This window comes from Labeo rohita, chromosome 14 (genome assembly GCF_022985175.1).
Source record: "Labeo rohita strain BAU-BD-2019 chromosome 14, IGBB_LRoh.1.0, whole genome shotgun sequence".
Taxonomy (NCBI): domain Eukaryota; kingdom Metazoa; phylum Chordata; class Actinopteri; order Cypriniformes; family Cyprinidae; genus Labeo; species Labeo rohita.
The window spans coordinates 18,184,886-18,212,858 of record NC_066882.1 but is presented as its reverse complement, the minus strand read 5'-3'; the positions used below and the strand labels follow the sequence as shown (position 1 = coordinate 18,212,858).

The following is a 27,973-nucleotide window of genomic DNA, read 5'->3' as shown; positions in this document are numbered from 1 at the left end:
AAATTATTTATTATTAACTTTTAATAAACTTTTAATTATTAACTTAATACATCCTTGGTGAATAAAAGTATTAATTTCTTAAAAAAAAAAAAAAAAAAGAAACAATAAAAATGTACTGACCACAAACTTTTGAATGGTAGTGTATATATATATATATATATATATATATATATATTTTAACTTTCTATTCATCAAAGAAACCTGAAAAAATCAGAATCAGAATATTAGAATTATTTCTGAAGAATCATGTCACTGAAGTAATGATGCTAAAAATTCAACATTTAAATCACAGGAATAAATTACATTTTAAAATATACTCAAATAGAAAACAATTATTTTAAATACTACATTATTTATTTGACTGTTTTTATTGTACTTTGGATTAAAGAAAGAGACTTTTCTGTTCAAAAACTTTGACTGGTAGTGTATATAATATTTGTGTATTAAAATGAAGAAGCTGTTAGTTTAGTTAACTATATCTGCTGAGAATCTTACCCAGCACTGAGACGTACTTGATTTGACACTACTTGCTTGAGAAAGACACTCAAACCAAATAAACAAGTCTTCTCCAAAACAAGTGCGTCTGTAAGTGCAGTAGGAGGAGTGACCGTGGGCAGCACGGACAGAATTTTAATTCAGCCAGAGGGTGTTTCCATCAAGTGGCCATATTAGAATGGTAGAGAGAGAGAGAGAGAGAGAGAGAGAGAGCGTCAGCGCAATAAATGAAAGCATACTGTCAGTGCTAACGCATTTATCTGCATGGCTGCCACAGATGTAAACATATATCCTGTAAGTTATTTGCCTTTTATATTTACTGCACAATATTAAGTATGCATATTCTTGATAAAGTTGCAATGTGTGCAGCGAGAGTTATCTGGAGTAGTTAAAGATGGTTTAAACTTTTTCATATTTCAAACTTTTCCTGTATTTATGTGCTAATATGTGCAACTAATTTGTTGGTTGCAATGGAGGGAAAAACATTTAGTGTGCTTGACTTTAATTCAAGCAACAAAAGAGTTTAATTTAAGCATTTTATTTAGCTCTGCTGTATATCACTGTTAGTAATGCTTCATAGAAACAATTTCTAGATGTGCTTGTAGTTTATATTTATAGTTTAACATCGGAGTCTTTCTCTGGTTAAATCCACTGTCAAAGTCATTTCAAGCTGATTAGTTCTTGTAAGTAGATCAGCTTTGGTTCTTCTGGTTGCAGCTTCAGCCAACGTGCATTTCAAGTCTGTAACGTTTTTACATTGGTGCAGCAGTATCATCCTAAGTCTGTTCATTTATGATTCTAAAACGCCCTTTAATTTGTTACACTTGAAGGATGTTTCTTAGGGCAAAAGCAGTTACTGAGAAACACAGGCTGCATAAAGAGTCCTTTGTGCCCCAGTGTGTGTGTTAAGAATACTGGGGCAGTGGAACAGATGAAGGCTGTGTGAAACACTTCCTTGTGTTTGTACAGAGTGAGGAGCTCTGAAAACCTCAGCATGCTGCTTTTCTCTGTGATCGAGACTCAAACCCGGGTTCATGCATACCAATATGCTCAGTTACTTACAAACTGACATGGGTCATCTTCTGCGCTTTGATCTCCCATATATGAATAGATACGTTAGGGTGGACTATATATTTGTGATAATATTTTAAAATATTATGACAATTTAAAACAACTGTTTTCATTTCGATGTATTTTAAAATGTAATTTATTTCTGGCATGCAATGCTGAATTTTCCGAAGCCTTTACACCACTCTTTAGTATCACATGATCCTTCAGAAATCATTCTAATATGCTGATTTGATGCTCAGGAAAGGAAACAAAATGACACTATCAAACTGTAATTTCTGTGATGCTGTAATTTCTCAGAGTGAGGAGATGAGGACTCTTTCTCTCAGCGGTCATGTCGGTTTTGACAGTCTTCCTGATCAGCTGGTCAGCAAATCAGTGAGCCAAGGGTTCAGCTTCAACATTCTCTGTGTAGGTGAGGAAGAAGCGCTTTTAAGTGCAGACCTACTATGTAAATAGTACAACTGTTGCAAAAGATTGCACGAATGTGCCCTCTTTTACAGGGGAAACCGGCATAGGCAAATCTACATTAATGAACACACTATTCAACACAACGTTTGAGAATGAAGAGGCCAGCCACTTTCAAAACGGGGTGCATTTACGCCCCAGAACGTACAGCCTGCAAGAAAGCAACGTGGATTTACAACTAACCATTGTAGACACCGTGGGATTCGGCGACCAGGTTAATAAGGAAGAGAGGTAATGCTTAAGACATCTATTACAGTTCAGTGACACTGATAATGACGTACGAAGGTCGAAATTAGGGCTGTCAATGATTAATTGCGATTAATCGCATACAAAATAAAAGTTTAAGTTTGCCTAATATATGTGTGTGTACTGTGTGCAATTATTATGTATATATAAATACACACAAATTAATGTGTATATATGTGAGAAATATGTTATTAATATACAAAATGATTTTATTTATATATAATATAAATTATATAAAAATTATAATAAATACATATGCTTGTAAATATTTTTTAAATATATACATGAATGTGTTTGTATTTATATATACATAATAATTATACACATTATACACACATATATTAGGCAAACTCAAACTTTTATTTTGTATGCGATTAATCGCGATTAATCGTTGACAGCCCTAGTCGAAATCTTAAACTTTTTCTTGTTTCTTTGCAGTTATAAACCTATTGTGGACTACATTGATGCCCAGTTTGAAAACTTCCTTGAGGAAGAGCTTAAAATTAAACGTTCCCTTTACGACTATCACGATTCACGCATCCACATCTGCCTCTATTTTATTGCTCCCACCGGTCACTCGCTGAAATCTCTGGACTTAGTCACTATGAAGAAACTGGACAGCAAGGTGCAGTGTTTACAAAGTGTTTGTTATAGATATATATATTCTAAAATTCTGTCATTAATTACTCACCCTCATGTTGTTCCAAACCTGCAAGATTTTGTTCATCTTCAGAACAGAAATTAAGATATTTCTGATGAAATCTGAGCGCTTTCTGACCCGGCATGGACAGCAATGCAACTACCAAGCTCAAGACCCAGAAAGATAGTAAGGACATCAATAAAATAATACTTTCTGCTTGCAAAGAAAACAAAAATAACAGCTTTATTTAACAATTTCGTGGTACTCTCATGAACGTGTGTCAAAAATTGACACTAAAGAGAAGAAATTGTTGAATAAAGTCATTATTTTCATTTTCTTTGCGCACAAAAATGTATTCTTGTAGCTTCATAAAATTACGGTTGAACCACTGATGTCACCTGGACTATTTTAACAATGTGGTAGTTGCGTTGCTGTCTATGCAAGGTCAGAAAGCTCTCGGATTTTATCAAAAATATCTTCATTTGTGTTCTGAAGATAAATGAACGTCTTATGTGTTTGGAACGTCATGAGGGTGAGTATTTAATGACATAAGTTTCATTTTTGAATAACCTACCCCTTTAATTTATATACACAGACTTGTCAAATTAATGTATATCAATATTTTTTCATCCCAACCAGGTCAACATTATTCCCATCATTGCGAAGGCAGACACTATATCCAAAAGTGAGCTTCAAAAATTTAAGATCAAGATCATGAGTGAACTGGTCAGCAATGGCGTTCAGATCTACCAGTTCCCAACAGATGATGAAGCTGTGGCTGAAATAAACTCTTCTATGAATGTAAGAGACGCTCGAGTAAAAATATATGATATCATGATATCAGATATGATGTTTTATAACAATTCTGCTATTGGTCAGAACAGACACACAACATTTAATGAGGGCTTGTGGCAAAAATACCACCAAAATGAACAGAAATCAATCAGAGGCGCTTAGATTAGTCACATGTCGGAGCTGTTGTTGAGTGCCTGCATTTGCGAAAACCCCCTTATCATAAACAATACAGTGCAGGTACGACGTAAATAAAAAATATTAATTTCGTAGCTTCAGTTATTATAACTTGTGCATAACTTGTGCTAGACTAGACTAACATCATGGACCGTCATGTTTGTTTGTTAAGCCAAAATGTGACGTGCTCAAAAAGAAACAAAAATGTTTAATATGGTTTTCTTTATCGATATTAATAATCATTACTACAATATAAACAGCAGTAATCTACAATAATGATTTTGTCATAATAATGCAGTCCTATGAGCTCCTGTTTTTTTTTTTTACATGTGTAATTTAGATACAATTTTAAACAGTCTAACAGTTAAAATATTGATTGAAGTAATTGGGTAAAGTATTTGGCAACATAGTATGGTATTTATAATAAAAAGGTGATTATAAATTGCCTTTAAGAATGTAAATGTGCACATTTTTATTGCCCCTTAATGGAAAAGTTCATTTCTGACCCTGATACACACTATATGATCCTATTTGGGCATCTTTAATGTTGAGCCAGTGACTTGTGTTGCAGGCACATCTCCCTTTCGCTGTGATTGGAAGCAGCGAAGAGGTTAAAATTGGGAACAAAATGGTGCGAGCCAGACAGTACCCATGGGGAGTGGTACAGGGTAGGTATTGCTGCTAATAGTACATTGTTTTACTTCAAATTAGACAAAAAGGCGTCATAAGGACTACACCAGATTATTAGTGAAGTTATGACATCCGGGCTTTGTCCTCAGTGGAGAACGAGAGTCACTGTGACTTTGTAAAGCTGAGAGAGATGCTAATTCGTGTCAACATGTTGGACCTGAGGGAACAGACCCACGCCAGACACTATGAGCTGTACCGCCGCTGCAAACTGGAGGAGATGGGCTTCAAAGACACCGACCCTGACAGCGAACCCTTCAGGTACTGCAATACACTTCCTTGCTGCTATTCTTCTCAGGAAGATCATGTAACAAAAGAGGCAGTAGAATAATTTTAAATTGTATAATTGTCATAATCATGGTGTCAAGTGAACTGAAGCATATGTCCTCACATACAGTCTGCAGGAAACATATGTGGCCAAGAGGAGAGAATTTATTGGTGAGTTACAACTCAAGGAGGAACAGATGAGACAGATGTTTGTCAACAAGGTGAAGGAGACAGAAGCAGAATTAAAAGAGAAGGAGAGAGAGGTAAGAACCACTGTTTTTCGGCCAGAAATGACAGAATTTCAAGCCATTATATTTGGCATTAACTCAAGATAATGTTATATTTGCACAAGCTTTACTTTAATGTAAGTGGTCATGTAAAACTACATTATAACTGCTTGTAGTGCAGACATGGCTTTAGAGTAAAATAATAATAATAGAAGAAAAAAAAATCTTAAATAACAATTAAATAATAAAAAATAAATACCTGTCACTTTTTGTTAAAAAATAAAATATTTAAATACTTGTCAATTAAAAAAAAAAATATATATATATATATATATATATATTTAAATACTTGTAATTTTTTATTAAAAATTTTAAATAAAAACACTAACACAAAACATACTTTTTCATTAAATAAAATATAAACTTTAAATGCTTGTCACATTTTATTTAAAAATAAATATTTAAATACTTGTCATTTTTATAAAAGAAAATTAAATATGCGTTCTTTTTTTATTAAAAACACTAACAAACAAAACATACTTTTTTCATTAAATAAAACAAAAACTTTAAATGCTGGTCACGTTTTATTAAAAAAATTAAATATTTAAACACTTGTAATTTTTTCCATAAAAAATGTAAATACTTGTCATTTTTATTAGAAAAAAAAAAACACTAACAAACATACTTTTTTAATAAAATAAAATAAAAAGTTTAAATGCTTGTCACATTTTATTTAAAACATAAAATATTTAAATACCTGTTATTTTTATTAAAAAATAACATTTAAATACTTGTCATGTTTATTAAAATTATTATTTAAAAAACACTAACATACAAAACATACTTTTTTAGTAAATAAAATAAAAACTTTAAATGCTTATCACCTTTTATTAAATAATAACAAAATCTTTAAATATGTGTAATTTGTTATTAAATAATAAAACAGAGTAAAATCGTAAATAATTGTTCATTAACTTAAAATTAAAATACAATTTTTATTAAATATGAAATGTTTAATTAAAAATAAATATTTTTATAAAAAAATATTTAAATACTTTTCGCATTTTAGTAAATAAATTCTAAACTAAATTTTCACAATTTTTTAAAATAAGCTAAAAATATGCAACTCTTCTCAATTAAAGTGAATACATTACAATTGCAAGTATTTCAACACTATAAACTGGAGCGTTAATGGGTTAAAGAATTACATAATTTAAATAAATTAATAAAATTAAATTAAATACATGTAAATTAAATGATCAAATTAAATACAATACAATTGCAAATATTTTAGCACTATAAAATGGGGTATTAATTGGTTAAATAATAACGGAACTCAAATAAAATTAAATTAAATGAAAGCGAATACAACTGCAAGTATTTCAGCACTATAAACTGGGGTTTTAATTGGTTAAATAACATTGGAATTAAATTAATAAAATAATAAAATGAAATAAAAATAATTTGTTCCATTAAATTATTAAATTAAATTAAATTAATTTTCAGTAAAATGAGCTCTTGTTCTGTATTCCCAGCTGCATGAGAGATTTGAGATGCTGAAACGTACACATCAGGAGGAGAAGAGGAACCTGGAGGAGAAGCGTAGAGATTTAGAGGAGGAGATGAACACCTTCAACAGGAGGAAAGTGGCTGCTGAAACCCTACAGTCTCTTCAAGGCAAAAAAGACAAAGAGAAGAAAACGTAAGCCTCCTCCTCCCTTTCTTTCCCATTTCAACCTCTGAGACTATCTGTTCCCGTCTCTGGTAGTCACCGTCTGTGAATGAGACTGATCTGTGTCTGCATTCACAAGCGTCTGAGGTCTTTTTGTTTGTCTGAGTTGGCTGACCGTCTTTGCTTCTTCTGGGCTCTGATGCCAGGGCAGAGGATACTGGGATAGAAGAGCTTCAACGCTGTAATATTAGAGCACACTGGCAGACAGGATCTTGGCATGTTTAAGGATAAAGTGATAGATGATGACACTAGTTGCCTGGTACTGCCAGCTGCCAGATCAGCATGCGTTTTACACCCCCTGATGAAGTGTGTTTGCCACTTTTTACACTCACTTTGAATAAAACGAGTGTTAGATTGCTTAAAATATGTGATTGGTTGATGGTGGTTTGATAACAGTATTTTTTTTTAAATCTAGCTGATTTTATTTATGCCTGTTAAACATTTGCTTTTCAGTTAATTTGGGACCCAAGGAAGCATCAGCATTAGTAACTACTCAGCAATTTTACGCTTGTCACACTTTCAGGTGATGATTATATGCAAAACCATCTCCTGCCTACCACACAATTCAGCTTGTAATGCAGTACATATCAGACGTGACACTGGACTGTGATGATCCACTGACGTGTACTTGATTCTCCTGGATTTACATTTTTATTAAAGGGATAGTTCACCCAAAAATTAAAATTACCACGATTTACTCACCCTCAAGCCATTCTAGGTGTATATGACTTTCTTCTTTCAAACCAATACAATCAGAGTTATATTAAAAAATGTCCTGGTCTTCCAAGCTTTATAAAGGCAGTGAATGGGTGTTATGATTTTGAAGCAAAATAAAGTGTGCCCATCCATCATAAATGTACTACACACGACTCTGGGGGGTTAATAAAGGCCTTCTGAAGCAAATTAATGTGTTTGTGTAAGCAAAATATACGTATTTAAAACTCTATAAACCGTAATCTCTAGTTTCCGGTTTTCCTTCAGAGTGGCGTTCCAGCGGATGACGTAGGATGTAGGCGAACATTGTGATGAACGTGAAAGTGCAGAGGAGAAAGCAAAACAAACATTGGTCAACAATTCAAAGTACAAAAAGATTTGTAAAGAAAAATTAGGAGGATTTCAGTATAAGCCAAGCCTTTGCTGTAAACAAAACTTGGTTCTTGGGAGAGTAGCATATTCTTTTTTTTTTTTTTAAGATTTATTTTTGGTCTTTTTTATGCCTTTATTTGGACAGGACAGTGTAGATAAGACAGGAAAGCATTGGGTGAAGAGAGAGGGCAAAGGACCGCGAGCCGGGATTCGAACTCGGGTCACCGTACTAACCGCAAGGCTATTGGCGCCGACGTGAGAGTAGCATATTCTCACCGGAGCTCACGCTACGCCTACGTCCTCTGTCATCCTCTGGAACGCCACTCTCTTGTGAACGTGCGTATTACAGTTAACAAAAGCTAACTTCAATGCATTTGTGTAAGAAAAATACCCATATTTAAAACTTTATATACTGTAATATCCACAGTTTACAAAGTTTTAAATATGGGTATTTTTCTTACACAAATGCGTTAAATTGATAAGGAAGGCTTTTATTAATCCTTCAGAGTGGTGTGGAGTACTTTTTATCATGGATGGATGGATGCACTCTATTGGACTTCAAAATCTCAACACCCATTCACTGCCATTATAAAGCTTGGAAGAGCCAGGACATTTTTTTAATATAACTCTGACTGTATTCGTCTGAAAGACGAAAGTCATATACACCTTGGATGGCTTGAGGGTGAGTAAATCATGGTGTAATTTTCATTTTCAGGCGAACTATTCCTTTAAATCCTGTCAGAATTTATTCACCCTCATGTTGTTCCAAACTCGCATTACCTTCTTTGTTTTGGGGAACATAAGATAAGACTGTCCCAAAATAAAGGTTTAAAATGACATGTGGGTGAATAAATTATGACAGCATTTTCATCTTTGGGTGAATTGTCTCTTTAAGTAAACATGAAGTTCTGTTTAATGTTGTATTGGTTTGATTAAAACTAGTTAATTTTGTCATTATCTTGTATTAATACAGAACTTGACTGTGATAACTGGACTGTTAACATATAATTTAGATTTTTGGACATGAATATATATTTCTTCTAAACAGTTTTACCAGACTGAAAAGTACTGTACAAAATGAATTGTTTTATATTAACCAGAATAATTATATTTGTAAATGTTAAATACCTCTGCTACACAAATACAACTGTACATTTTTCAGTTTAAAATAAAAAATACTTTTCCAGTTTATTTTGTTCTTTGTATTACTCATTTTCTCTAAGTATGGAGATTGAATGCATAATTTAATAAAAGTAAATAATCAAAAATACAGTTGAGGTCAAAAGTTTTTGCAAAATGTTAATTATTTTACCAAAATAACAGGGATCATACAAAATGCATGTTATTTTTTTATTTAGTACTCACCTGAAAAAATGTTTACATATAATCCACACAAGAAAATAATAGCTGTATTTATAAAAATGACCCCGTTCAAAAGTTTACGCTTGAAATACTGTGTTGTTTCCTGAATGATCCACATTGATTTTTTGTTTAGTGATAGTTGAACAGAATGAAGATGTGTACTTTTTTCTTATTTTGCCTAAATAGCATATATTTGTTTTATTTATTATTTCCCCTTCAGAAGCTACAGAAGATACTTACATTACTTACATGTTTCCCAGAAGACAAAATAAGTTCAATTTACACTGATCTTCAAATTAAAAAAGTTTTCAACCCCTGGAGAACTTAAAGGAGAAGTCCACTTCCAGAACAACTATTTACAAATAATTTACTCACCCCCTTGTCATCCAAGATGTTCATGTCTTTCTGTCTTCAGTCGTAAAGAAATTATGTATAATTTTGAGGAAAACATTTCAGGATTTTTCTCCATATAATGGACTTCATTGGTAGTTTATGGACTTTAAATGTAGTTTAAATGCAGCTTCAAAGGGCTCTAATCAATCCCAGCCGAGGAAGAAGGGTCTTATCTAGCGAAACAATCTTATTTTTTTCGAAAAATAAAAATTTCCATACTTTTTAAGCACAAAAGCTCTTGTAGCACAGGCTCTGGGATGCGCGTCCATGATGCTACGAATTAGTAATGGGTCGTTCTTGAACGATTCTTTCATTTTAAACGAATGTTCAATGTGACTCGGGAAGAACGAGTCGTTTCGGGGGAGTGATTCGTTCAGTCGCGCATGCGCAACATCCTGTTAGGTTCTGTACTGGAATTAGTTCACCTGTTTCGAGTCTTCGGGTTTTTCGATCCTGTATGGCGAAAAACTCCATCTTATTTTCTCCTACAACTTGAGAGAAGGACATCACTGTACCTTTTTTTTGTAAACAGTTTGTTTGCACTTTCTTAGTCTTTGCGCGTTCGCTTTGTAAACACTGGGTCTGTAGTTTCGCCTATGTTCGGAATGACCTTTCGTCGTGATTCAATAGTACGTAGCGTCGTGAACGTGCATCCCAGAGCCTGTGCTACACAAGCTTTTGTGCTTAAAAAGTGTATAAAAAAAATTATTTTCTGAAAAAAATGATTGTTTTGTTAGATAAGACCCTTCTTCCTCAGCTGGGATCGTTTAGAGCCCTTTAAAGCTGCATTTAAACTACATTTTGGAAGTTCAAAATTGGGGCATCAATGATGTCCATTCTGTGGAGAAAAATCCTGAAATGCTTTCCTCAAATACCATAATTTCTTCACGACTGAAGACAAAAAGACATGAACATCTTGGATGACAAAGGGGTGAATTGTTGTTCTGGAAGTGGACTTTTCCTTTAATGCTTCGCTTTTCCTTCTGAAGCATCAGTGAGCGTTTGAACCTTCTTTAATAGTTGCATATGAGTCCCTCAGTAGGAAAGGGTTCAAATACACAAAAATGCTGAAAAAACATAGAATTTTGGGACCTGGAGGATTTTTCTGAAGAACAGCGGACAGTTTAACTGCTCAGGAAAAACAAGTGACTCGTGAACTAAACAATAAACAATAAATTAAGTGTACGTAAACTTTTGAACAGGGTCATTTTTATAAATCTATTATTTACTATTGTGGACTATATATAAACATCTTTTATGTGAAATATCTTTTTCAGGTCAGTTCTAAATAAACAGTAAAATGCATTTTGTATAATCCTTTTTATTTTGGTAAAATAATTAACAATTAAAAAATCATTTTGACTTCAACTGTACAAGAACCACTCGATAATGAATGGCAAAATGTTTTATTTTATTCACAACCAATTCAGTTAAGAGCATACTACAAGAATTTGCTTTGAGAGAAAAATAATTCCTGTTGAAACCAATGCCTGCTGCCACCTCAAAGTTTGGCTTTAATTTATTTTGTAGCTTCTTGAAGCTTCCATCTGCATATTCCTTGACCTCAGAAAGGTACTGAACTAGAAGATTTGTATCAGCCTTAGTGGCTTTTGCCAAAGGATTACCACATGTACTTAACCAAATCCAAAAAGCACTTAAACCACAAGTTGCTGCTGAACTCTCCTTAACAAGACCGTTTGCAGATGGCGCTTGTTATTAGTGATGTAATGTCTTTTTAAAGAAATACTTAATTTACACTTAAACCAGCCGCTGATTATCAGACACGTATAAAACGAGGAAACTGAGCATGTGTTCATTCTGTTGTTTATTGTTCTGTTGAAAATGTGTTGCTCATGTGACTCAGAGTCAGCGGCATTAAAGGAATACAGAAGGGTTAAACAAGTCTGCATTCTCACCCAAAACTCAACACAACAATCCCCAACAATCTGTCATCTCTCAGAGCCAATTACGCAGACTGAAATACCCTTGATAACAGTTAAAAAGGCATCATAAGGCCATGGTGGAAATGACAAAAGATTAAAAAAACCTCACATGTGTCTCTGCATAAGCGGTTTATATCTTAGTCTGACCGGTCGCTGGTCCACAGACCTCAAAAAGCTGACAAAAGACGTGAACGACCTCTGATCTGAACCGAAAGGAGAGTTGGAATGTGCTCTTGTACAACAGTCAGGTAAAAAAAAATCTAATTTCACACTCATTCTTTCACATAAACGAATACAATCAAACTTATATATCTATGAGGAGATAATCACTGTACTCCGGCTGTTCAACCAATGTCCAGTTTAAAAAACAAGTTAAAATAACATAAAATAATGAGTTTTAAAATCAACGTCCCCATCTATACGATGGTGCATCCAGCATGTACTTGCACTGGCCTCCTCTGGCTAAATAAATAAACTCTCTTGTGATTGGCTGACCATGCGTCAAAAGAGTATAGCTCTCGATTGGTGCACACGCCGACACAAAGTTACATTTTGCATACGATATCTTCAGTACTTAACGTAAATAATCTTTCGCTTAATATTTTGTGCTCTAGTAACTTGTGTGTCTTTAGATACATTCACTCCTATTTGCCGAGTGTGCTATCCGTCAAACAGACCGAGTCTCTTTGGCTGAGGATTTCAATCTGGCTGATGCAGCCGTATAAATCTAACAAACACCATCCAACCGAAAACAAACAATCATACATCATATATGCCTGCATCTTAATATAATCTTCTTTATCAAACTTAATACTTAGAATATACATCTGTACCTGTATAAAATAATAATATTAATGAAAAAAAATAGTTCACCCAAAAATGACAGTTCTGTGATCAGCCATCAGCATTTTTTTTTACCTTTTTTGATTTCAAAGCCCCCATTGTTCACTACATTTCAACGAAAATCAGTCATATGGGTTTGGAATGACAGAATTTTCATTTTTGGTGAACTGTCTCTTTAAGGGGTTGAAACAGAGCGCTGTGGAATAGCAAGACTGAACAGTGATTTACGCCGTCAATGTCTCAAACGCTTATTGACTGACTGCTGAGAGGCTTGTGGTTTCTGTTGACGTCATTCTGAATGAGGCATCAGTGTGTCTCACATGGTCCCGCCTACTAAGGCTGAATGTCCATTGATCATTGGACAGTCTTGCATACAAATCGGTAGGTAATACACTTAAGTACCAAATGATTTGTTAAATAACTAAGAAAGTCTGTGGGATCTGTGTACCATACTGATATTCGGAAAACCAAACGCTGTAGATTTGTCTTCACTTGTCCATGTTCTCATTGTACGTCCTCCACAAGACTGGGAAACACTTATGATTTTTCTTTGTAGTCTTGTATGCTTTTTTTGCATGTGTGGTTGAGCAGCTTTACATCCATCTGACTGAAAAACTGCGGAGTGAATCCTGATTCTTTTGCGTCAGTCATACTGAAATCTCATAGGTTGTTCCTCCAACACCAGTCACTTTCTTCACCCCTCCTGCAGGTTTGTGTGAGTGGGTGTTATGATTGGCCACGTTTTGTTTAATAGTCGAGCTGAATGGTTGGTGGACAAAAAAAAAAAAGAAAGAGAGAGAGAGAAATCAGTTAGCCTAAAAAGGATGCATGTGAAAAAAGGTAGTAATTTAACCCAAAACTTTTTGGATGCTATGTAAGTGTTGTAGGCATATGTGTATTAAATGTAACGGAGACAACGCAAGCAAGACATTCGCAAACTAGGTTTGAAGTCAACATGAATCGACATTCACAAGCCACTTTATTCCCGTAATATTATTAAATGATTTTTTGCACATTTTTGGAAATGTAAAATCAGTTTCACTGTTTAAGGAGAAGTTTATTTCCACAACAAAAATTTACAGATCATTTATTCACCCACTTGTCATCCAAGATGTTCATGTCTTACTTTCTTCTCAATAAGATTTTTTGTTTTTCAGGATTTCTCTCCGTATAATGGACTTCAATGGTGCCCATGAGTTTGAACTTCCAAAATGCAGTTTAAATGCAGCTTCAAAGGGCTCTAAATGATCCCAGTCGAAGAAAAAGGGTCTTATATAGCATCATTTTCTAAACAAATTGACAATTTATATACTTTTTAACCTCAAATACTTGTCTTGTCTAGTTTGCGTAAACTCTATTTATTCCAGGTCAAAACAGTTAGGGTATGTCAAAAAACTCCCATCTAATTTTCTCCTCCAACTTCAAAATCGTCCTACATCGCTGCAGAAGTATCGACCCAGTGTTTACAAAGTGAATGTGCAAAGAAATAAAAAAAATAGAGATGTAGGACGATTTTGAAGTTGGGGAAGAAAATAAGATGGGAGTTTTTTTTACCTACCCTAACTGTCTTAAACCAGAATACACATATCGATTTGTCCGATTTAACCAATCGTTTGGCTAGATAAGACCCTTCTTCCTAGACTGGGATTGTTTAGAGTCCTTTGAAGCTGCATTTAAACTGCATTTTGAAAGTTCAAACTCACAGGCACCAAAAGAGTCTATTATATGGAGATAATTCCTGAAATGTTTTCCTTAAAAAGTAAAATTTATTTACGACTGACACAAGAAAGGCATGAACATCTTGAATGACAAGGGGGTGAGTAAATTATGTGTAAATTTATGTTCTGGAAGTGAAATTCTCCTTTAAGAGCATTTTGGCATACTGTATTCTGTTTCAAATATACAATTTTCTATTATTTTTGCAACCTTTTTTTAATAAAAATCATTAGTTAGTAAAGTCAGTTACAGAGGTTGTCAGGGACATTAAATGTCATCACACTGAATAGGCAAACTCATTTTTACACTTGTTTCGGTTTATAGACTTGTGTCTGCAAACTATTCTAAAGGCTGGAATACACTACACAACGTTTAAAATTTGAACAGATTTTTAAAACACTAGGCATCATACACTTACTGACTTTGTAAATAGTGAAAAAGGAAAACTAGCTGTCATACACTACATGACTGAGGATCATACGCTACCAGACCTTAAAATTGTTCCGATCACAACAAATTTATGCAGAAACATGCGCCTTGTTGCTATGAGACATTTGACAAATTAAAACAATATGTCACCCAGGACCACAAAGCCATAAATCATTAAGTCACATAATCAGAAATCTGAATAAATAAGCTTTCCATTGATGTATTGTTTGTTAGGATATGACAATATTTGGCTGAGATATAACTATTTAAAAATCTGGAATCTGAATGTGCAAAAAAAAACAAAAAAAAATCTAAATATTGAGAAGATTGCTTTTAAAGTTGTCCAAATGAAGTTCTTAGCAATGCATATTACTAATAAAAAATTAAGTTTTGATATATTTACGGTGGGAAATGTACAAAATATCTTCATGGAACATGATCTTTACTTAATATCCTAATGATTTTTGGCATAAAAGAAAAATTGATCATTTTGACCTATACAGTGTATTGTTGGCTATTGCTACAAATATACCTGTGCTACTTATGACTGGTTTTGTGGTCCAGGGTCACATATGGGCCGATTTTATCAAAAAAGGGCACAAGAGCGCAATTCCAAAACAGCACCAATGGGAGGGGAAATTTCTGCGGGTGATTTATTAACAATGCTTAAGTTAAAGAACACAGACGCAACATCTCATTTACATATCAACTAACGCAATATACCGAGCGCAGCACAAAATAGCCACAGTACGTTGAAAAGAACTGGAGGCCAAAAAATGAAGGTTTGCTATAAGTTTTGATAGACCTGCTATTGCGTGACTCCTAGTTGAGGGTTCCAAGTTGTCTTTTATTTCCAAATTAAAAATAACATGGCTTAGTAAACGATATGTTCGGATAATATGTTCTTGTGGGATTCCAAATAAATTAATATATGTGGAAAAAATCCTCTCCCTTCTACCACGGGCTCTCTGTTCTCTGCGGTGCCTCCTCCTAACAATAATAATAATAATTACAGCCATTTCAAGCTCAAAATAGTTTGAGACATTCTTTTTTGGGGCGTTAAATAATGGCACAAATGCCAGTAATCTGACAAGCACAAACGTTAGTAAATGCGTTGCATGATTCATTTTAATACTCTCCTCCCACAAATTTTGCGTCTGAAAGGGAAACTCCTACAAATGTATATTTAATAAGGTCAGGCGCAAAAATAACTTTCCACACCTTTTCAACGCTAATTCATCACTGGGCCTTTTTAGCAAAACCTGACAGTATAATTTTAACGCCAGAAGACGGTTTGCACTGACGCAAGCTGTTTGTAAAAATGGCCCTAAGTGTTCTAAAATCGGTTTGATGTTTGATATCCTCTGACTACCCTCCTAAAAATAAAGGTGCTTTAAAAGGTTCTTCACAGCTATGACACAGAAGAACTATTTTTGGTTCCATAAAGAACCATTCAGTGAAAAGTTCTTTAAAGAACCATCTCTCTCTTACCTTTTTATAATCTGAAGAACCTTCTTTCATCACAAAGAACCTTTTGTGAAACAGAAAGGTTCTTCAGATGTTAAAGGTTCTTTATGGAACCATTTAGACAAAAAAGGTTCTTCGTTAAACAGCTTTATTTTTAAGAGTGTAGGTGGAATTAGAGAGGAAAAAAAATCAAAAGAAGTGTTGTGTATTCCAGACTTAACTCAAACTTTCAGGGATTTTTTTTTTTTAAATGAACGCTGAAACAGCTGTCGAATTTGAAGTCATGTGGCCATTTAGCTACATTTAGCTTTTTTTCATTACTGCAGCACTCTATATTAACTACAATACCACATTAAGATTTTAGAAAGGCATTATGAACTATAACAGTAGCCTAAATGGCTAAATAGTTATTATAATAAATAATCAATGGCAAATGGAAATGGTTTCAGAGCTTTTTTTTTGTTACAGAATTTTTTTGTCTTATTAGTTTAGTCACGTGCACCAATGTAAAACTAGCAATGCAATGAAAATGTATATTTTAGTTTCATGTTGACTTTTAAGACATCAAAAATTACAAAAACAAAATGAGACGAACCTTAGCACAGAGACAGAGTCATCCTTATGGCCACAAGGCAGGAGGAGGGGAGGGCAGAAGAGAGCAGACGAACGTAAAGAAAGAGAACAGAGAAGGAAAAAGGACAGAGAAAGATGGAGGGTGTGTACAGAAATTCAAGGGACAGTAGAGTGGCCATGGGTTGCAGGAAGAAAGAGACAGTGTTACTGAACAAAGAGAAGAAGAGAGACCAAACCAAATGAATACAAACACGAACACTGGACCTCAATGCTCTACTTGACCATCACACACACACAGGCGTGCAGGTTTTTTCTGAGGGGGGAAAGAGAGAGACGGCTAAAATCTGCAGGCGTTACTCACTTCGGCATCGGAGTCCCGCCCCCTGAGCTAGAGGGGCGGTGCTGTAATTCGGCGCCACCTCCATAGGACAGTGATTTGCCCAGAGGTGTATGGCCAGGGGCGGGGCCAGGAGGAGGGGAGCCCAATGAACGAGCGCGAGGAGAAAGGGGCGGAGCCCGAGAAGGGGGTGAGCTCGTTGGGCGCAGGAAAGCTCTGTTGGGGGAGGGTCTTAGGGGGGCAGGGCAGGCCTGGAGAGAGCCCTCCCTCTGCTGAGCAGACAGGAAAGGGGACGTGTACCCCAAAATAGGCGGGGGCCCCGGTGCTGTGCTAAGAGAGTGCGGAGGGTGCGGTCTGGGCGGGGACAGCTCGTGAGCAGCAGACTCAAACTCCGGGCTTTCGGAGGGCGTCAGCAGACTTTCATACGACAAGCTGCCGTTGCGTGTCTGATTGGCTAAACTCTTATAGCTAGTGGAGGTCGTACCCTCAGAGATGAGGGGCCCGAGGGCGTTGTGGGCCGTATGGGCCGAGCGAAGGCTTGAGGAGCAAGAGGCTGCTGCTGATTGGAGTAGGGTGTCGGTAAAAGAAGGGTAAGATCGCCCACCGAACGCAGAGGCCCCGCCCAGGCCCCCCGAGCCTGCTCTACCTCCCTCCCCTCCCCCACGGCACCCTGCACCCCCTCGGCTTGACAAACTGGGGTCTGAGCGGTAGCTGGGCTGCCCAGTGGTGACGGGGACAGAGGGAGACTCGGTCATACTGTTCCCTCGACTCATCTGAGAGGAAAAAAGAAAGACAGAAAAGGTACACCAAACGTTCCCAGCAGCTGACGCATCGCCAAAGAGATGAAAGATGGCACACAACTGAAAGTTTGAGCAAACCACACCGTATAAAGGGACGTACAGAGTTCCTAAGGGGACATGGGGATGGACAAAATATGAGATTGGAAGACAAATTACACTACCAGTCAAAAGTTTTTGAATAGTAAAAATGTTTAAATGTTTTAAAATAAGTCTCTTTTGCTCATTTTGAAATATTTTACTATTTAAAATAACTCATTTTAAAATGTAATTTATTCCTGTAATTTCAAAGCTGAATTTTTAGCATCATTACTCCAGTCACATGATCCTTCAGAAATCATTCTAATATTCTAATTTGCTATTAAAAAACATTTACTATTATTATTATGTTGAAAACACCTGAGTATAATTTTTTCAGGTTTCTCTGATGAATAGAAAGTTCAGACGAACAGCATTTATCTGAAATAGAAATTTTATTGTAGCATTATAAATGTCTTTATCATCATGTATCATCATGTTGATCAATTTAAAGCATCTTTGCTTAATAGAAGTATTAATTTATATAATTTCTTTGAATGGGATAGTGTATAATGTTACAAAAGTGTTTATTTCAGATAAATGCTGATCTTTGGATCTTTTCATTCATCAAAGAATTCTAAAAAATGTGCTCAACTGTTTTAAATATTGATAATAATAAAAACTGTTTATTGAACATAAAATAAGCATATTATAATGATTTCTGAAGGATCATGTGACACTGAAGACTGGAGAAAGTATGCTGAAAATTTAGCTTCGATCACAGGAACATTTTAAAAACATTTTAAAATGTAATTTTGGTGCTTTTGCTGTATTTTGTATCAATAAATGCATGCTTGGTGAGCAGAAAAAAACATGAAAAATCTTACTGTTCAAAAACTTTTGACTGGTAGTGTAATTTCAAAGCTTTTGCACACATTTAAACACTAAAAATAGTTGATATTGTTTGTAAAAATAAATAAATAAATATCAATAATTATTATAATATTTATTTTGTGAGTGGACATAACGTTTCTTAGAGGAACGCAAAACATTTGTGTGCAAAAGTTTGGAAAGCAAAATTTTTCCAAGTGAACGCATTAACACTGAAATGTAATTTTTCCTACTATTTACATTTTTTTTCTGACATTTAAAAAAAATATTTTATTATAGTTTGCAAAAAATCAATATCAGTCATACTTTTTTTTTTTCGAACGTTTTGCGAACAAATGCAACAGTTTTGTGAGGGAACACGTTTCTTAGGGGAATGCAAAAGCTTTGCAGGTGAGTGTAAAGTTTCTCACTGGAGTGCAAAAACTTTATGAGAAAACGCAAACACTTTGCAATTAAATTCAAGAGTTTCATCAATGAATGCAAAAGCTTTGAAACAATATTTCTTTCCATCTCACATTTTTTACATCACCATGTCCCTTTAGGGGCCCTGTAGGAACGTATGAATGCACAAGAATTATGTTTAAAACATCAAGGAGGATTTGACACTAAAATCATGCCATTTTTACAGAATGGATGAAGGAAAGGAAAGGATTCAAGTTATGCTTCAGAACGAGAGGAAAACAGCAACAGGAGAGAGTCCAGCTTGAATCAAACGCAACAATTGCAGAGTCAAAATGACGAAACACAAGAGCAAGGTGCAAAACACACCATAACAACGGACAGCTCACATCTAAACTTACTCGCTCACTGACTGCCAGTGATTTCAGATATTCAAGAAAAATAATAAAAGAAAGGATTCGATGTATTAACAAAAACAAAAAAGAAAAAAATGCAATGCAAACCACAAGTGCAGCAGATCATGGTTGTCTCAAACAAACAAAAAAACACATTTTACAAAGTTTCAGTACCTGAACTTGCCTGTATTTGTGTGTACTGCATTTAGGCTTACCTTGCTGGAATGTGTTGAGGCTGTGTGGTTTTTTCCTGGACTGCTATAGGCCGGCCTGTATTTATACAATGAAGGTGTGGGTGGAGCTTCAGTCAGCAGGCTGCACTCTGATTGAAAGAAAAGATATTAAAAGATATTCTGTTTATCTTTTCTTGATCCCATTAAAAATGTCATGGCTCATGTAGAGTTAACAGGAAACACTGGTTTATCCTGAAAAACAGGTTCTTATTCCATTTAAGAAATAGATATAATAATCAAAACAATGCTGTAGTGATGCTTTAAATGATCTGATGGTTATGATACACCTGTGTGTGCACTAACCTTCATTTTGTGTGTGAGGCAGCCCAGGGTATCTGTGCTCTGGTTTAGGTGGTGGAGGGGGATCGGCATCAGTGGACTGACTCTCCATTATCTCCAAACTACTTTTAGACTGAAGTACACACACACAGAGCAACTCTTAACAAAAATAGCCTACTCATCTAAAGGGATTTTATGAACCTACTCTTATCTGAGATCTTTCACATGTATGTTAATTGCTTTTAAAAGAAAGTTAACTAATATCAGCTCTCTATATAGACAAAAGAACATGAAAAATATTAGTGTAAAGTTTTTGAATTAAAGGGATAGTTCACCCAAAAATTAAAATTACCCCATGATTTACTCACCCTCAAGCCATCCTAGGTGTATATGACTTTTTTTCTTTCAGACAAATATAATCAGAGTTATGTTTAAAAATGTCCTGGCTCTTCCGAACTTTATAATGGCAGTGAATGGGCGTTGAGATTTTGAAGTCCAATAAAGTGCATCCATGCATCATAAAAAAGTTTTGCTCTCCCCTCTGTACTTCCGCGCTTGTCACTTCTCACCGGAGCTTACGTTAAGCCTACATCCTATGTCATCTGCTGGAACGCCACTTACTTGTACACGCATACAACGGTTACCGGAAGCTAGAGATTGTGGTTTATAAAATTTTAAAAATGGATATTTTCTAACAAAAACACATTGACTTTTCCATATAAAATTTGGAAAAGCCAGGACATTTTTTAACCCTCTGGTTGTGTTCTGGTCAAATTGACCTGGAGAAGATTTTCTTTTTCCTGAAAATACTAGTTAACGTTATTGCAATGAACTCACGCTTACTGAGTTTGTTCACACAGGGTATAAGTACTTCTCAGAATTTGTTTTCTAATTTTCAGCATTTTTTGTTATTTATTAAAAGCATTTAAAACTTCCTGATTAATTATTAAAGCACACTAGTGTGAGAAACAGTGCAAATTTTCATAATTTTTTTATCTCATATTGTGAAAAGTATTCATAAAAACGAGGTGCCTACTTTCGAAAAAATTAGACCTACAATTAATCAGATGCAAATAGATACACAAAACTAGTCCTAAATGAAAGAAAACAAGTTGACAGAAAGACTGAATGCAATATTTGGTGATAATTTAGCATGAGAGATTTATAAGCACTTGTTTGGAGTCCAGTCATTTTTAACCAGGAACACCACAAGTGTGACAGGAATCCGAACACAACCAGAGGGTTAATATAACTCTGACTCTATTTATCTTTAAGAAGAAAGTCATATACACCTAGGATGGCTTGAGGGTGAGTAAACCATGGGGTAATTTTCATTTATGGGTGAACTGTCCCTTTAAGAATGGAAAAGATTGACTGATACTGAGTTTTACAACCAATGTGTATATTTTTTGTTTAGATGTCAAAAAAAAGCAGAACCAATATTAGAATAAAAAAAACAAAAAACAGTGTATGATATTGTTTTTGTACCTGTTGGATACCATTATCCAGGACTTTAGCAGCTAGTTGGGCTTCAGATAGAGGCGGCCGGAGAAATGGTGGCTGGACCTGAACAGATTGAGGCTTTCGCAAGCGACCAAGATACCTGTACAAAAACCATGCACATAAAATTAGAACTTTAAATCCAGCACAATCTGCAAAACACATCTTAATTTGTTAGAAAATAAGATTTGTGAACCTGGGAGCTTGTGAACTACACAGCACGTGTGCAATGTTTTTTTAAGCACCCGTGTGTGAAGGGGTTAACGCCGCCTCTGAACTTCCCAGTCACCTGAGGGTAAAACGAGGACATTTGAGAACACACCCTTAGAAATCAGGCAGAAAAATAACATCATTCTATTTGACCAAACACATACAATATGGACAAGGGACACACCCGAACACAAACACACCTGTTCGTTGGTTGTTCTCCCTCTGGCAACAAGGACAACATGGAACCCAGTGAGTCCCGCAACCGGGACGAAAAACAAACCTGCTACGCACATCACCGCCATACTGAGTAGCATGTTAAGGATACCAAAAAACACTAAAGAGGTTGATGTGTATTTATGAGATTACGTTATGTGCACAACGCACATGCGTGTTATGTGTAAAGGATACGTGACTCCAGTGTGGACCTGGTCCAGTTGTTTAGTGTGATGGAGGATGTATAGCAGACTGAAGCCAAACACATCCATAATGTGAGTAGTGAGCGAGAGCAGGAACAAAAAGAAATAACGATAATTCCGCCTCCCAATGCAGTTGTTCACCCATGGGCAGTGATGGTCAAACTCCTAAACACAGACACACAAACATACATGCGTTTAGACAATAAAAATCCAAAGAAAAAAGGTAAGACTGAAACACTTAAAGGGACAGTTCACCCAAAAATTTAAATCCTGTCATTAGTTATTCACCCTCAAGTTGTTTCAACCCTTCTGATGAACACAAAAGAAGATATTTTGGGTGGGAAAAAAAAAAGAAGAAAAGAAGTTGATGGTCCCCATTTACTTCCATAGTGTTTTTGTCCATTCTATGGAGTTCAGTGGGGACCATCAACTGTTTGGTTACCCATATTGTTCAAAATACCTTCTTTTGTGTTCAACAGAAAAAAAACAAACTCATATAGGTTTGGAATAACCTGAGAGTGAGTAAAGGATGATAGAATTTTCATTTTTGGGTGAACTATCACTGTAAGACTTTGTTTAGCGTGAAACTGTGATGAATGTGCATGTACCTCCACACAGTTGTCACACACGGAGCAGTGTGAACAGCGCGGCGGTCTGTAAAAACGACACGTGGAGCACCACTTCATCCGCACCTGAATGCCCCTCACCTCCACTGTCTTATAAAGTGGAGCCCGGAAATCATCCTCTTTATCTTCATCTTCTTCAGCTGCAAAACATACAATCTCATAAGAACTGTTGCTTTCAGTGTCTAGGTCATACTTCACAAAATCCAAACAAAAATATAAGAAAAATATATTTTGCATTAAAAAAGGTAAGCCTAATTTAAAGACCACTAAGGTTTCTTTTATATTAGTCTTATGACACATGAAAAAAAATTATGAATATTTTTACATATGCAAAAAAAAAAATTTGTAAAATACATTACTGATCAAAAGTTTGGGGTCAGTAAAATTTAAAAGTCTCTTACGCTCATCAAGAATGCATTTATTTGATCAAAAATACAGTAAAACGTTACTGTTTAAATGTTATTACAATTTTGTAACGTTGTTTCTTTATGTAATGCATTTATGTTATGGAAAAACTGAATTTCTCAGTGTCACATGATCCTTCAGAAATCAATATGCTGATTTGTAGCTCGGTAAAGATTTTGGTAACTCTTTACAATAAGGTGTCATTTGTAAGCATTAGGTAATGTATTAACTAACATGAATGAACAATGAACAATACATTTATTAATGTTAGTTAATAAAAATACTGTCATTCATTGTTAGTTCATGTTATTTTATAGGGTATTAACTACTGTTAACAAACTCAACTTGTGATTTTAATAAGGCATTAGTAAATGTTTAAATTAACATTAAGATTAATAAATGCTGTAGAAGTATTGTCCATTCTTAGTTCATGTTAACTAAAGTAGTTTACTTTAAAAAAAATTGCCTGACTCTAAACTTTTGAACAGTAGTGTACATTTGTAAGTATCCATCATATTTGTTTTACTGAAGTACAAGAAAACACTTTTGGTATGGTAATACTGTGGTAACTGTTATTAGTATATTTGATAAGGTAACTATAATAATAAGATGTATCAATAGAAAAATAATAACACTACCAGTCAAAAGTTTTTTTTTATGTTTTTTTTTTTCTTAATAAGTCTCTTCATCACACCACATAAGACTGCATTTATTTGATCCAAAATCAGTAATATTGTGAAATATTTTTACTATTTAAAATAACTGCTTTCTATGTGAATATGTTTTTAAAATGTAATTTATTCCTGTGATCTCAAAGCTGAATTTTTAGCATCATTACAGTCACATGATCCTTCAGAAATCATCCTAATATTCTGATTTGCTGCTCAAAACACATTCATTATTATTATTATTATGCTGAAAACAGCTTTTAAGGTTTCTTCAATGAATAGACAGTTTTGTAATATTATAAATGTCTCTATCATCACTTCTGATCAATTTAAAGCATCCTTGCTAAATAATTTCTATCATTTCCTTAATAAAAAATGTGTGTTACAATGTGTTACAAAAGCTTTTTATTTCAGATAAATGCTGATTTTTGGATCTTTCTATTCATCAAAGAATCCTGAAAAAAAAATTTACTCAGCTGTTTTAAATATTAATATTAATAATAATAATAATAATGTTTCTTGAACAGCAAATCAGCATACTAGAATGATTCCTAAAGGATGTGACTGGTGTAATGATGCTGAAAATTTGCTACATTAACTACATTTTAAATTATAATTTTAAATATTTAATTAGTAAAATATTTTACAGCTTTACTGCTTTTGCTGTATTTTGGACCAAATAAATGCAGGCTTGGTGAGCAGAAAATAATTCTCTAAAAAACATCAAAAAACATCAAAATTTACTGTTCAAAAACTTTTGACTGGTAGTGTATCATTAAAATAATTTCATAAATCTGGGCTGAAAACTCCCCAAGTCGTTCATAATAATTGGGGTGAAAAATATCTCAGACATTTCTCTAATTGTGACATTGGATTGTGTAGAATTTACTCACATTTTCCCCATGTAAATTGCGTAAAAACATAAGTGTGTACCTCGAGGAAAGATGCCAGGGTCCATGAATGTGGCCATACAGAAATTGGCCAGTGTGAAGAGGAAGACCACAGCATTATAGAGCGGAATGGAAGAGGAGAACTGCTCTGACAGCCACGGACATCTGCATAGAGATGCCTCACGTTACACTTACAGCAATGCTGATACATTCAATTTCTATATTCATGGATTTAGATTCTACTCACGTGAAACAGAGAAACAGCGTCGTGGCCCCCACAAGGAAGGCGGTTGCTGCGGACACAGGCACATAGCGACTGGGCCGGAATGGGCGGGATGGGGAGGGGTCTCCGAGAGCCCCGCCCACACTGAGACCCACAGGCATTTGGAGGCGTCAAAAAAACTGAGGAACAGGGGGAGACGTCAGAGAGTGAAGGAATCTCGTCTCCCACCTGAGTGAGGATGGTGTGCGGCCATGGCCGTAACAATAAATTTAGTGAAACAGATTATGTTCTCATAAATCAAGGTGCATTTCTTTCTAAAAAGAAAACAAACGGTAACATAAAATAGTGCAGATGTCTTTTTGTATACGTCTGTGTTGATACATAAAAAAATAGACTAAATTCATATACACGGAATATGCGATACTATGACTTTCCTGTAATACAAAAATAGCTCTAGTTTCATCAAAAATAAGTTCTTATGGCTTGAATGTAACAAGATTTGGTCAATAAAAGGAAAATCAAGTGACAGCAAAGCTCTTTTAGTGCAAATCTCTGGTAAGCCCCATGTTACACCAAAAAGAGCTCAAAGGAAGCAGCAACTTGAGTTCAGGCATTCATACAGTACTCGCTCTGAGACCAATCTCATATCTCTTAAAGCATCACAGCAGATGAGTGCATGTGAGCATGACGTCAGACTACAACAAGAAAAAAAAAAACTGTTTTGGATAGAGGTATACAGTGAAACTAAAAGTATGAGAAAAAAAGAAACTATGAGACAAATATGACTTTTTTTTCTACAATCTCAATGGAGTCTGGATTCCCTCCGGAACAGTCCGTCTAAGAAAAGACCGTAATTACGAGTACAAAATATGAAACAGAGCTCTTGATGTCTTGTGCCCTAAATGAGAGCTCATTCTTCACTCTGAGGTGATCTATGCTCACGCTCCGATGAGAGACAAACTGGTCGAAAAGTGAGCAGAGAAACACGGTTTGCCAGGTCACATGAATCTTGCAAGTGCAGATATCCACATGATAAGCTGTTTTTCAGAGGTCCACATGCAAAAAACGTATGCCCACACCAGAGTGCACGTCCACCATCGCAACTGCACACGATTCGTATGCGTCCAGTGTTGAAATCTCCAGGTTGTAGTAAAACATGAGCGTGCAAAACCATTTTAACCCTGCATAGCGTCCCATGAGGCCCTTCTTCCTCAAAAAGATGAGTCTAAAATGCCGTCCTCCTCCTTTCTGAATCCTTAACAGGCCTGAGCAGTATCTATAAGAAGAGAAGATAATTAAACACGTGGGTATGAACTTGTGACATCACCTTACACATTCTTGAAGTTCTCAATACCGGTTTCGAGCAGCCCATATCATACAAATGATCACATGTACTGGACGAAACATAAAGCAATGAATTGTGAAACCTACATCTGTGTACACACATCGTGTTGAAACCTGATCACGCTTTTGCTGCCCTGTGTCACAACTTCTGACTCACCAGGAAAGGGTGTGCCTCGTTTTTTTTCCTGTATTCTTCATCAGGTTTTTTGTATACAATTCACCCCCATCCCCCATTTACAATCCCCTTTTTCTCCTTCGGTTTGCTGTCACACTGACCACGCAGTGACCTTGAGTCTAGCATACACAAGCCTTATTACACCACTCATAATCTTCTTTTCTTGCAGCTACTCCTGCTCTCTTCATTCACAGTACCACTTGAAAACCGATTCACTTCACATGGGAATTATATATTGAGTTGATTACTTCATAAACATGTTAAATCATATCTGACCATCAACTTTTTAATCAATAATGAACTGGATGATGGGTGTCAGATGATATCTGTTCGGACTGCATAATCAATAACAAACTGGAAAACTGTCTTAGGATGTTACTGACCCACAATGGTCATTTTAACAATTTAACAGTCTTATAAAAGTCACTTCATTGTTTTTTTTTTAAATGAGAAAGTCTAAAAGTCAAAACCAGTTTACTATAGATGGCTGCAGTGCAGAATAATAATAAATCTATATTTAAAAGCCTTGTGAGCTGCCTATCTACATATAAAGCATTTTAAGGCATTGCACATATTTGAAAAGAACCATAATGCCCAAAAATGCTGTCTAGGTAGGTAACTCATTAGGTGACACAGTCATTCACTACAGTAAAACACAAAACAAATGGGTTAACTGAGTCCAGATGTTAATAAAATATCAAAGTACAAACAATTTCAGAGCAAAAAAGCAAAATCTGAATCAAAAACACAACGTTTGCGTCCCGGTTTGGTTAGCTTAACGTTACCATCTCAGCTAATAACATCGTCCTCCAAAATACTACCTTGTACATTAAAACAAGACAGTTTGGATTACAAAACACATGTAGAATTCATATACATTAAATAGTAGCACATTTAACTTATAAACCACACCAAAATACGACAATTTAACTTTTCGCTTCGTGTTTTGCGTTCCGCTTAACTAGGCCGGAAAGTGAAGCCTCGGACTCGAGTTGTTAAAGGCATCATGAAGGAAGCTCGAACGCGGCGATATCGATTCGATGTCGAAGCGGAGCAAATACAAACAGTGACCTGCCTAAACGCTTTTAAACAACAAAACATCTATTACGAATGTCTTCCACTTACATACTCACTCAGTCGCGGATATCCCCACTGTTTACGTACTTTAAATGCCTGGCGTTTATTCACACATCCTGCGATTTGGAGACTTGGTTTCTCTTCTGCATCCCGGCCCGGGGCAGCGGTATTATCTGATGGTAGAGGAGCTTCAGCTCTCTCTATCCTCTCTCTCCCTTAATCTCCGAGTCTTTCTACGGCCTGGGAAACGGCTTTTGATCTGTGTACGCCCGGGGCTGAAAACTCCCCAAGTCGTTTATCCGATACAGAGTCTAATAAGCCAAAAATAAAACCCTTAACAAGGCATCATCATCATCATCATCATCATCATCATCATCTTCGGCCCCAGCATCATTTAAGGACACCGGTATAGGACATGTGGGAAAAGATCCGGAAGAGATTCTAGTCTACACAATAAATAGCATGTCAAATAAATAATT

The 27,973-nt window shown here is 35.4% G+C and overlaps 2 protein-coding genes across 4 annotated transcripts; one reads left to right on the top strand and one right to left on the bottom strand.

Moving 5' to 3' along the window:
* Positions 1–697: 697 nt before the first annotated feature.
* Positions 698–19,407, top strand: septin8b (septin 8b). Of its 3 annotated transcripts, none has more exons than XM_051127405.1 (10): positions 698–789; positions 1,864–1,978; positions 2,067–2,262; positions 2,716–2,902; positions 3,557–3,718; positions 4,458–4,554; positions 4,666–4,834; positions 4,971–5,103; positions 6,603–6,769; positions 19,283–19,406. In XM_051127405.1, the coding sequence occupies exons 1-10, from the start codon at positions 760–762 to the stop codon at positions 19,359–19,361; spliced, it is 1,335 nt and encodes a 444-aa protein (XP_050983362.1). In that variant the 5' UTR covers positions 698–759; the 3' UTR covers positions 19,362–19,406. The 3 variants fall into 3 exon arrangements, with proteins under 3 accessions (XP_050983362.1, XP_050983363.1, XP_050983364.1); XM_051127406.1 differs by lacking the exon at positions 19,283–19,406 and adding an exon at positions 7,253–9,076; XM_051127407.1 differs by having other exon boundaries at positions 775–789; positions 1,864–1,974; positions 19,283–19,407.
* Positions 11,448–27,914, bottom strand: zdhhc5b (zinc finger DHHC-type palmitoyltransferase 5b). Its single transcript, XM_051127404.1, is given in 14 exon segments — positions 11,448–13,185; positions 16,634–16,818; positions 16,973–17,721; positions 19,664–19,770; positions 19,985–20,093; positions 21,449–21,563; positions 21,657–21,697; positions 21,699–21,749; positions 21,871–21,973; positions 22,079–22,251; positions 22,695–22,852; positions 24,719–24,840; positions 24,923–26,174; positions 27,543–27,914. Coding segments are annotated over 12 exon segments (2,049 nt in total). The 5' UTR covers positions 25,060–26,174; positions 27,543–27,914; the 3' UTR covers positions 11,448–13,185; position 16,634.
* Positions 27,915–27,973: the final 59 nt, after the last annotated feature.

Bases quoted from the DNA above. Each gene is read 5' to 3' on its own strand.
- septin8b (XM_051127405.1), top strand. From the start codon at position 760: ATGGCTGCCACAGATGTAAACATATATCCT. The intron at 3,719-4,457 runs GTAAGAGACGCT...CTTGTGTTGCAG, and splicing joins AAATAAACTCTTCTATGAAT to GCACATCTCCCTTTCGCTGT. The intron at 4,835-4,970 runs GTACTGCAATAC...CCTCACATACAG, and splicing joins CCTGACAGCGAACCCTTCAG to TCTGCAGGAAACATATGTGG.